An 11,953-nucleotide genomic window follows, 5' to 3' on the forward strand; every position below is an offset into this window, starting at 1 on the left:
AACCAGTTTATATCCACTTTCCCGGCGCACGTAGTGGAGCAGCCATAATTTCCCGTTGTGAATATCTCTGAACATTTTACTAAAACGAGAGGAAACAGACACATTATGAACCAGTGCGTAAACATTCCTTTGTTCAGGTTGGTAGACAAGTATATTTCTTAAGGCATAAACATGTCCCATATCATGTCGATGAACAAATAGTATCGAATTAGAATTGTCGTCAAACATAAACAGCCTGACTTCATATTTACTCAAAACGACTGATACGGGGGGTTTGAAAACGACTGGTTCAGAAACTCTGTACGTTTGGGTTCTTTTTTCCTGAAACAGCATTTGTTAGTGTATCTATCGGTTCAATGTGAGAGCCATTAGGGGGGTTGACAACGTAGGAGCTGATTACCTTAGTCGGACTTAGAGAAACTGTCTCGAATCTGAATTCTGCGAAAAAGTTGAATCTTTTTGAGATCCCCTTTTTTCCCCTGAGATGGGGGATATGTAACGAATTGACCGATGACCGACCATGGTGAATAATTATGGTGTTGTAATAGTTGAATGGTGTATATAGGGTATTTTAAGAGTTGAATGGTGCTATTGTGTGACTGAGTTATTGGGTGAGTGCGTTGTTGTGTAAATATGTTTTAAGTAGGTTTTAAGGTTGGAGTTTTAGCTCTAGTCAGTAGTAGGGTGGAGTTTAGAATGGTAGGATGTATATTATGGTAGAACGAAGTTGTGGGGTAAGTTTGTTCAAAAGTTAACCTTGTATTCGTGTTTGATATATTGTGATTCAGATGATAAGCCTGGTTTCTAGGCTGTTTGATATATTGTGATTCGGATGATAAGCCTGGTTTCTAGGCTGTTTGATATATTGTGATTTGGATGATAAGCCTGGTTTCTAGGCTGTTTGATATAGTTTGATTATGATGATATAAGCCTGGTGCTTGGCTGTTTGATGTATTGTAATAAGGATGATATAGTGTGGAGTCATTGATCTGTGTTAGATATGTTGATTGAATTGTAATCCCACTTCTATTATATTTGCAGTTCCTCCATTGAGTTATTAAAGACACCTGTACCTGACTGAACGTGTCGAGTCTGTTTTATCGTGCGAACCTTTACATGGCAACCTCCCCAGTGCCTAATTGTGTAGTCCTTGATTGAACATGGTGTGTTATAACGTGTGATATCATTATTTCATCTTGTATGTGTTTGTATTGGGGCAGAGAGGTGTATAATATTTCATAATTGCTGCATATATTTAAAACTATTTTAACTGGAGATTGAAAGACGTGACCACCCTGCGTTTTGATTTGAATTTTGTACGCTATTTATGTAATGTTGGTGTGTTAAGAGGAACCCACATCTTTAGTTACAAATTTTGAAAGTGGGGTAGAGTTGAGGTGGTTTTGCTGAAGATATTATTGGTGTATGTATATACAGTGACTACTTAGTTAACTGGTGCTTGGTCTAAAATTTTCTAAGTCACTAATAGAGGCCCAGAATGGGATATTGTCGATTTACGACCATGTAGGGCCTATACTAATCACATTTCAATGAAGAAAATGACAGAGTTTTGATTACATGTTCATTTCTTGATCTGGTCTTCTGTGGCCAATTTTATCAATCAATGGTTGGTATGAAAGGCAATTGCAGTTGTGTAATTTCCTAGGCCCTTTACCCTAACAATCATATTGGTCATTCCTGTAGAAAGTTCAAATCATGAGGAACACAACGTTGTTGTTACTGCTGATGCTTTCGCTCTTTGTCATGTGTCAGTCAATGATGGATGCTGGCAATGATGACGATGATGATGATGATGATGCCGATCAGCAGAATGGTGCTGCAGCAGTTGGTCTCCCTCGACGATGTAACAGTTACACTGTTGAAGCCAGGCTGCGACATGCCTTGGATTGCCAAACAGCAATTGAACATGGCCGCATTCTAAATGTCAATGAGTATGCTAGGCGCTATCGACTATCCCCAACAACGCTCAGGAGATGGATACAGAACATCGATGAAATGACGGATCAAGTGGAGGAAAATGCAGAACGCCGGCGAGTCAGAACCGACCATGATGGTTGTTGGCCGGAAGTTGAGAATATCGTGCACCAGCATTTTCAAGAACGGAGGAATATTGCCCTGCCCGTTTCTCGGTCGGACATTGTTAATGATGCAACGATTGAATTTCAGAACTGGTGGGGCCAACTCCCACACAATGAACTTGAGGACATTGCAGCACGTCGCCCCGAAAGGTCCCAGTTTTCTGCATCAGTGGGTTGGGTTACAAATTTTATGAAACGCAAAATTACATTACAGGATGTACTCGGCATTATAAGTAGAGCATGGAATGATGTAGCTCCTGAGTCTGCGGCTAAGTCATTTCAAGTGGCTGGCTTAACACCTCAACCAGATGGTCATTATCGTGATGATGTTGCAGATGATTTGTTGCTTGGTGAAAACGAATTGTCAGACTCCGATAATGATGATGATAACTTAAATTTTGACGACAACTTGGAATTGTAAAACAGTTGTAGTGCAAAGTAGTGAATAAGTAAATGTTGTTAATGGCATCGGTTATGTAAGTGTTAGTTACTTTACCCCCCAAGTTAAACTTTTGGGCAAAAATCTCACATCCCCTCCCTGATTCAAATGCCACTTTTTTTAGGGTTTACCCTGTAAAAAGCTTGTAACGACATTCATTTTCCATGAAAAGCACTGGCCAGTGATCGTAGTCTTGGATGGACTTTCTGCATGTCGGATTTCAAGCTATTAAAACTTTCTGAGTACTTGATGAAAGTGATCATAGTCAATAGGTATCAATGCCGACATGTGCAGTAGGCTCAAGTTGTCATTATTAGCCCATTCATGCTTCTCAAAAGGAATGTAGGCCCTGCACAACCCATCTGGGCCTAAAATGCATATTATAATGACCTATTATGGACTTAGAAAATTTTAGACCAGCACCAGTTAACTAAGTACTCACTGTATGTTCATTTTATACTATAGAGTTTAAAGATGTTATGAGTTTGTATTGGTCCTAGAGTTGAATGTTTACCAGGATTGTGGTGATATTATAGTACAGGTCTGATGATGAGTGGAAGCGAGTGCGGATGTTGGTGAAAGTGCGAGGGTAACTTGAAGTAGGGAATAAATTCGGTTTGAGTGTTCTGGTTCAGGTCATTACACTGCACGTCATTATATTCCAGGTCATTGTGTTTCAGGTCGTATTGTTTTTTCCACTTAAACTAGATATAATTTATTTTGTTCTAAAGTTTGGGTGTAACGAGTAAGGATGGAAAGATTGAAGGAGCTTACCCAGTTGGGAAAAGAGATGGGGTTAACCGCCAAGGATTTGAAGGCATTTGTGACGGAACAGCAAAATGCTGAGCGAGAAGAACGGGTGTCCGAGAGGGAGAAAGAACGAGAGGAGAGAGAGGCTGAGAGGAGAGAGAAAGAGAGGGAGCAGAAGGATCGTGAGCGTGAGGAAGATAGGAAGGAACGAGAACTTGAGCATCAGCGGCGGTTGGAATTATTACAGGAGCAACAGAAACTGGCAGTGTCAACAGCTAAGACCACCACCAGCACCACCAAAGTTACGCCAAAGACTCCGAGACTTCCCACATTTGACGAGACAAAGGATGACATGGATGCCTATCTTCATCGTTTTGAGCGTTATGCAGAGGCCCAATCGTGGGACAAAGACCAATGGGGTGTAAATCTTGGGGCCCTGCTGATGGGAAAAGCATTAGAGGTCTACTCCCGCCTCTCATCGACTGAGGCCATGGATTTCCAGAAGTTGAAGGAGGCGCTGTTGGTCCGTTTTGATTTGACCGTGGATGGTTTTCAGAAGAGGTTTCGGTCAGCCAAGCCAGACGCAGGGGAAACCTTTGGACAGTTTACCACTCGCCTAAGGAACTATTTAGACCGATGGCAGGAGTTGGCGAAAGCGAGTGCAACTTTTGAGGGAATCGTTGACCTGTTTATGCGAGAACAGTTTCTCCGTGTCTGTGCACCAGAGTTAAAGCTATTCTTACGGGAGAGAGTCCCAAACTCTGTCAAGGGTATGGCAATATTAGCTGATCAGTACAGAGAGGCAAGGGGAGGTAACATCCTGAATATTCTTTACCGGCCTAGAGCAACGGTCGGGCCAGATCCCAGGCAGCCTGAACAAGTAAAGCAGGTCTCTGTGAGGAACACTCCAACTGCTAACAGTGCTGGAAACAGATCAGATTCATCATTTGGTCAGAAACAGGGTAGCTTTTATAAGGATACGAGGAAATGTAACTACTGTGGTAAAATTGGTCACATAGCCAGGTTTTGTCATACTCGACTTGCAGCAGCAAGTATGAGAGCTGAGGGACAGCCTACTGAGATGGATTCCAGCGGGGGTGAAGCCTCTGATCATGAGGTGTCTTACTGTATGGGAGTGACTCCAACGACGGGTTCAGTTCTCAATTCCGTCACTGGTGGGAACCCAACCCTCATATCCACAAACTGCTCATCGTCAATTACTCACACAGGTGGTGGCCTGAATAGTATGCCGGTCCACTCAGGGAAAATTGACGGACATCCCGCGGTGCTAAGGGTGTTGAGAGACACTGGGTGCAGTGGAGTTGTTATTAGGAAGGACTTGGTTGATCCGGCCCGTTACTTAGGAACGACTCAGCGATGTACCCTCATAGATGGATCGACCTTGACAGTTCCGATGGCTGCAGTGGCCGTTGACACACCCTTCTATAAGGGGAAGGTTGAGGCGATGTGCATGGAGAAGCCGTTGTATGACATCATAATTGGTAACATCGAAGGGGCAAGGGAACCCGGAGACCCGGATCTCGATTGGACAGTTGCAGCGGTATTGACTCGAGCACAGAAAAAGCGTGAGAAGATGGATTTGAAGCCACTTAGAGTACCGAAAATAGTTGGTGACCTGGAAGACAAGGAAATATTCCGGATCGAACAGGCAACTGATCCTTCACTTACCAAGTTCCACCAATATGCAAAGGATGGAACGCAAAAGCGGAACAAGTATGGGGCGGTGACATCTTACAGATATAAGAAATCGCTGTTGTATCGAAAGTTTGTTTCGCCAAGAGTGGACAATGGAAAGGAGTATCTTCAGCTCCTGCTGCCAGTGAAGTTCCGTGTCAAGGTGATGTACTTGGCCCATGACTCTCTCATGGCAGGGCATTTAGGCCGCAGGAAGACCTATCATCGAGTATTGGACGAGTTCTACTGGCCTGGGATACAGTCAGAAGTGACTCGTTACTGCCGTTCCTGTGACCTATGCCAGCGCTTTATCCCGAAGGGCAGGGTTCTAAAGGTACCACTAGGAAAGATGCCGTTGATGGGTTCACCTTTTGAGCGTGTGGCTCTGGTTTTGATTGGACCCCTGTTTCCGCCAACTGACAGAGGCAACCGCTACATCCTTACATTCATGGACTACGCAACCAGGTACCCGGAAGCAATCGCACTACCTAAGATTGAGACAGAACGGGTGGCGGAGGCTTTAGTTGATATTTACAGTCGACTGGGTGTGGCTGAAGAAATACTGACCGACTTAGGTTCGCAGTTTATCGCTGATTTGATGAAGGAAGTGAGCAGACTACTATCTTTCCAGCGAACTACAACTACACCATACCATCCCCAGTGTAATGGCTTAGTGGAGAAGTTCAATGGAACGCTCAAGCAGATGCTCAAGAAAATGTGTGCTGAGCGTCCGAAGGATTGGGATAGATATATCAACCCTCTGCTATTTGCCTACCGAGACGTTCCGCAAGATAGTACCGGATTTTCCCCATTTGAACTCCTGTACGGACGGTCAGTGCGGGGACCACTGTCTATACTTAAACAGTTATGGTCACGAGGACTTGGACCAGGAGGTGAAAACTACATACCAGTACGTGTTCGATCTGAGGAACCGTCTGGAGGAGACATTGAAGTTGGCACAAGACAATCTGAAGGGGGCAGCCAAGAAACAGAAGCAGTATTTTGACAAGCGCACTAGAGTACGCCAGATGAGTGAGGGTGATGAGGCGTTGGTACTGTTACCCATTAACGCCAACAAGCTGCTGATGCAATGGCGAGGCCCTTACAAGGTTGTTAAGAAGATTAATGCCATGGACTATAGACTGATGATGGATGGGAAAGAGAGGACCTTCCACATAAACATGTTGAAGCAATATATTCCACGTGCACGAGATCAAGTTGCAGTTGTAGTGGAGGATGGAGAAGAGCAGTGCGCTGTGGTTTTAGAGAGTGTTGAGGCAGAACCCCCAGAGGTAGAGACTCAGCTACCAAGGTTAGAGGACCAAGTGGTGGACAAAGTGGGTGAAACCATGGAAGATGTCCACATCTGTGGTGATTTGAGGCCAGAACAGATTGAGGAGGTAAAGGAGATACTGTGTAGCTATCAAGATGTACTAACTGATTCACCAGGGAGGACTACAGTGTTGAGTCATGATGTCCGATTGACCACGTCAGATCCGGTGAGAGTTCGCCCCTACCCTATTCCATTTAGCATGGTTGAGGTTGTGAAGCATGAGATCGAGAATATGTTGGATATGGGAGTAATCGAGCCATGTGATTCACCTTACTCATCACCAGTCGTGATCGTGAAGAAGAAAGACGGGAGCAACAGGTTTTGCATCGACTTTCGTCGGATAAACCAGATCACAGTGTTCGACCCCGAGCCCATGGCTGATGTTGAGAGTATTTTTGCAAAACTGGCTGGTTGTAAATATATATCCAAGTTTGACCTCTCAAAAGGTTACTGGCAGGTCCCTCTTACGGAGCAAGCGAAAGAAGTGTCATCATTCTCAGTGCCATTCGGCCATTTTCGGTTCAAAGTCATGCCATTCGGAATGGTAAATGCCCCCGCGACATTCAATAGACTGATGAGGGTTGTGTTAAAGGGAGCGGAGAGTGCGGACAACTTCATGGATGACGTTATGTTAGGGACGATCCCTTGGTCTGAGCACCTAAGGGCAATCGTGGACTTCCTCACAAGACTACGAGATGCTGGCTTGACGGCAAGACCCTCAAAGATATATATTGGATACTCCAGCCTAGACTGTCTTGGACATGTAGTGGGTAATGATTCATTGGCACCCATGTTAGATAAACTGGAGGCTATTGAGCAGGCTCCAGTTCCAACCACGAAGAAACAGGTTCGGTCTTTCCTGGGCTTGTCTGGATTCTACCGGAAGTTCATACCTCATTACTCCGAATTGGCATCACCACTTACGGACTTGACAAAGAAGGGACAACCAAATAAAGTTGGATGGTCCGAAGTTCAGGAAACAGCCTTTCGCAAGTTGAAACGGGCGCTTTGTTCAAAGCCCATTCTGAGACTACCAGCATTGAATGAGATGTTTATTCTTCGGACAGACGCGTCTGACAAGGGACTTGGTGCTGTGCTGCTGCAAGTAGTGGATGGCGTGAAGTTACCCATTGCCTATGCCAGTAAAAAGTTACTGCCCAGAGAACAGAACTATGCAACTGTTGAGTTGGAGTGCTTAGCGGTGGTGTGGGGTGTTCACAAGTTCCACAGGTATCTATATGGAGTTGAGTTCATTTTGGAGACAGATCACCAACCTCTGACGTTTCTGAAAAGAAACAAGGCTAGTAACAGTAGACTCATGAGGTGGGCACTGTTGTTGCAGCCCTATCGGTTCAATGTGAGAGCCATTAGGGGGGTTGACAACGTAGGAGCTGATTACCTTAGTCGGACTTAGAGAAACTGTCTCGAATCTGAATTCTGCGAAAAAGTTGAATCTTTTTGAGATCCCCTTTTTTCCCCTGAGATGGGGGATATGTAACGAATTGACCGATGACCGACCATGGTGAATAATTATGGTGTTGTAATAGTTGAATGGTGTATATAGGGTATTTTAAGAGTTGAATGGTGCTATTGTGTGACTGAGTTATTGGGTGAGTGCGTTGTTGTGTAAATATGTTTTAAGTAGGTTTTAGAGTCAGTAGTAGGGTGGAGTTTAGAATGGTAGGATGTATATTATGGTAGAACGAAGTTGTGGGGTAAGTTTGTTCAAAAGTTAACCTTGTATTCGTGTTTGATATATTGTGATTCAGATGATAAGCCTGGTTTCTAGGCTGTTTGATATATTGTGATTCGGATGATAAGCCTGGTTTCTAGGCTGTTTGATATATTGTGATTCGGATGATAAGCCTGGTTTCTAGGCTGTTTGATATATTGTGATTCAGATGATAAGCCTGGTTTCTAGGCTGTTTGATATATTGTGATTTGGATGATAAGCCTGGTTTCTAGGCTGTTTGATATAGTTTGATTATGATGATATAAGCCTGGTGCTTGGCTGTTTGATGTATTGTAATAAGGATGATATAGTGTGGAGTCATTGATCTGTGTTAGATATGTTGATTGAATTGTAATCCCACTTCTATTATATTTGCAGTTCCTCCATTGAGTTATTAAAGACACCTGTACCTGACTGAACGTGTCGAGTCTGTTTTATCGTGCGAACCTTTACAGTTAGAGTGTAAGTAAATGGGAGCTGCACTGCTTTTCATTCTTGTTACCACTGCACAGTGAGTCTTTAACCTGGGACTCAGAAATTTCTGGACGGAATGCCTAATGGTATGAATTACTACCACAATTTGTATCAGGTTTGACTTTGAGACGGATTATTGCTATACATGATCGAGTCTTTGCATGTGATAAAACCTTACCTCTAGTTGATACATAAGCCATCCTCTAGTAATCGTTACATCTTTCCTCTCCAAACATGTTGTCTTCTCACTGTGCAGTCGGCAATTATGGCCGCCAGTATGCTCTCGGGTATTGATAGTTTTGCAACTTAGCACCAAAAAGCAAACAAATGCGCAATGACACCTCGACCGCATGTTGTTATCAACAAAACTCGGCTGAATTTTTTCTCGATCATGTGTAACCTTCTTGTAAAACCTGCTCTCGGTTGGGACCATTGTCAGTTATTGCCGAAAATATACGATACCACTATATCAAACACAAGGCATGATCATGACCACTAGGCAGTATTAATAAACGTTCATTAATTCATCCAACATCTTGACCTATTTCAATCAAAGATCTGATTGGCTTTTTCAAAGAACAACATTTCAACATGTGAGAGCATCAGAACTATTTCTGTGAAGCCGAAATAGTGCGGATATTTTACAAATAATGCAATTTTATAACAAGCATTATTGCCGGCTATAAATGTACAAGAATTACAATAAAACACACCGTGGCAACACCTTGTATACTTTCATTAGAATTTGTTAATTCGGGTTTTCCGTGAAGCAGGAAACCGCTTTACAACAAGTGGTCTATTTCAGCCAATCGACTGCACGGAGTCGAAAGTACACCCTGCTTTATGAAATTTGGTACTATATACTATATGTACTTCCTGTAATCACCTTTGTGTCGTCGACGTTACCGCAATATATATATATATGTTTATTTTTCGTACTAGGTACAATCAGAAGTGCATGGTGTTGAAATATATACAGTGCTGTAACAAGTTTGACAAAATATCGATACAAAATGAGGACATATAATTTAGTTGTACATGAGGCACTCCAGCGGTAGAATCCCATCAACCGAGGAAGTCACCTAGGATGTACATAAATAGTCTAATATCTCATTGATCTCCTCGGTTGCTAAGAATCCATCACCCGAGTCCCTCATGTGAAGCAACTCTTGAATCTGAGTACACAGAAATGACGATGGGATTTTCCATGACTTTGTAAGACACCGTCTCCTTATCAGATCCATTCTTGGTACACGGTGCCTTGCACTAATTACAGTCAAGGACTTGCCAACAGACGATGTGCTGCCCGCCAGTACCATCTGTGTGCACATGTTGAGGAGTGAATTTGAAGATTGAGTAGAATTAGATATAAAGTTAATGAGGCGCTTTTCAAGGGTTATCATGATGTCATAATCATCAATGATAGCGGGAATAAGGTTATTGTGGGTTATGGGTGAAATACCGAGAACCCTACGCGCACACTTCCTCCACGCAGTGTAAACACGCTGTATTTGGGGGTGAGCCAAATCCAGCACAGGGCTGCCGTAGAGGGACATACAGAAACTCTTGAATAGACCATATCTCACCACTGCAGAGGCATATTGAAACTGCGCTATAGATTTGTACGCTTGTACATATCCGATATTGTTGTTTCGATTCTCTCTCCCTCCATATTTGGCCCTATAGGAATTCCGAGATGTATATCATGTAAACTAGGGATCATGTCGATACCATTAAACCGGACCACAATGCCTTCAGTATTCCTTAAGCCAAACACCAGCAGTTTAGATTTTCCAGCATTGAACTTGATCTTGTACTCTTTAGAATAGTCATCACACAGTTTAAGCATTTGTCGCAGAGCCCAGAGCGACGGGGCAAGAATGATGACGTCATCGGCATACGCAAAAGCTCCAGCAAAAATATGGCCTACATAGCACCCTACTTTTGAAGTCTTCAGCTTATCTAGTAGTTCCCCAATGTATAAATTGAAAAGGATCGGAGATAACACGCCTCCCTGTTTAACTCCATTAGAAACAGAAAATGAGGGGGAGGTATAATCATCCCATCTAATATTCACTCTTTGAATGGTATACAAATTCGCTAGAAAGCGTGAAATAAGGGGGCACAACCCCTTGCGTTGCAATATCCTGAATAACTTGATAAAGTTGATAAAATCGAATGCCTTGGATGCGTCCAGCATTACAGAATACACTGGGGTATCATTATTGATGTAATATCTTATCACCTCTTCCGTAACAAAACTACAAGAAACTGTAGAAATACCCTTTTTGAATCCAAACTGACTGTCACTTGAAGTCAGAATATCACTATATCTATCAAGAATGATATAATCAAGTACGATACCAATAATACTACTGATGGCAATACCCCGGTAATTATCAGACTGATTTAGCGATTTCCTTACATTTTTAGGGATCGGGATAACGGTAGACATAGAAAAGTCGCTGGGGCAAGACCAATGGTATACCATGGAGGTCAGTAAGAACGACATATGAACGTGCAGCATACGAGTGGCGTTAATGTAGTGATCAGATGAAACATTCCTAATGCTATCACTCTTTCCCTTGTTTAAGCGCCTGATACCGGCCAAAATGTCGTGAACATCGAAATGGTGAGGTTTCACACATTCACCTCTGCCACATCTACGGTAGATATCCTTTCTTATATCACCTTGCAACACTGCAAGGTCTTCATCACGATATGACACAGAGTTATAGAGGGTACGGAATTTCTCAACAAACAGCTCCCCGATCTCAGCTTTACCTGATCTACCGTCCATAGTCATTGATACCGGCCTAGCTTTTCCCCGCACTCGCTTAACCTCACTTCAGAAATCATTCGTCTTGTTCCTAAGAGCATTGGCGAGTTTATCTGCTGACACCCGTTCCCTGTCCTTCTTCACATGTTTCACCGCAAGATGGTATTCAGCACGTGTGCGTCGCCTTATCTCTGCAATAACACCCATTCTCGGTCGACCGTTATCCTTCCAGATTTTGTGCCATAATAGTGCCCTTTCCTTGGGTGCACGAACCTGGTCATTCCAGCCCGCTATCCCATCAGGTTTGTTAACCTGATTTGGTCTACACTTTGGGATGCTATCCTCACTTGCCAGTAAACAGGCATTGACAATGTCATTGTGATACCTTTCAATTTCATTACCATGCAGTGGGCATGTGAAGTGGCGACATAATAAGGCATCGGTTGGAATTTGAATATTACCAAGGCACAAATCTAACTCATTTTTGTAACGGTCCAAGTTCTCAGGAGTTGCCTTTTCCCAACATGGTTTACCGTGCGTGATATGCATCGCCCTGTCAATTTTCTGAACAGGCACTTCCATTGTAATGTGGAGGCTGGAATGATCAGATACATTTGTCCCACTGTGTACCACATGATAGCTTTTTATTAAA

At 43.2% G+C, this 11,953-nt stretch overlaps 1 protein-coding gene across 1 annotated transcript; it reads left to right on the forward strand.

Annotated features, from left to right (window-relative positions):
* The first annotated feature begins 3,289 nt into the window (after nt 1–3,289).
* Nucleotides 3,290–7,730, forward strand: LOC135502619 (uncharacterized). The gene is made up of 2 exons (XM_064795569.1): nt 3,290–5,700; nt 5,849–7,730. The coding sequence occupies exons 1-2, from the start codon at nt 3,290–3,292 to the stop codon at nt 7,728–7,730; spliced, it is 4,293 nt and encodes a 1,430-aa protein (XP_064651639.1).
* Nucleotides 7,731–11,953: the final 4,223 nt, after the last annotated feature.

The sequence above is a fragment of the Lineus longissimus genome, chromosome 18 (assembly GCF_910592395.1).
Source record: "Lineus longissimus chromosome 18, tnLinLong1.2, whole genome shotgun sequence".
In the NCBI taxonomy this organism is placed as follows: domain Eukaryota; kingdom Metazoa; phylum Nemertea; class Pilidiophora; order Heteronemertea; family Lineidae; genus Lineus; species Lineus longissimus.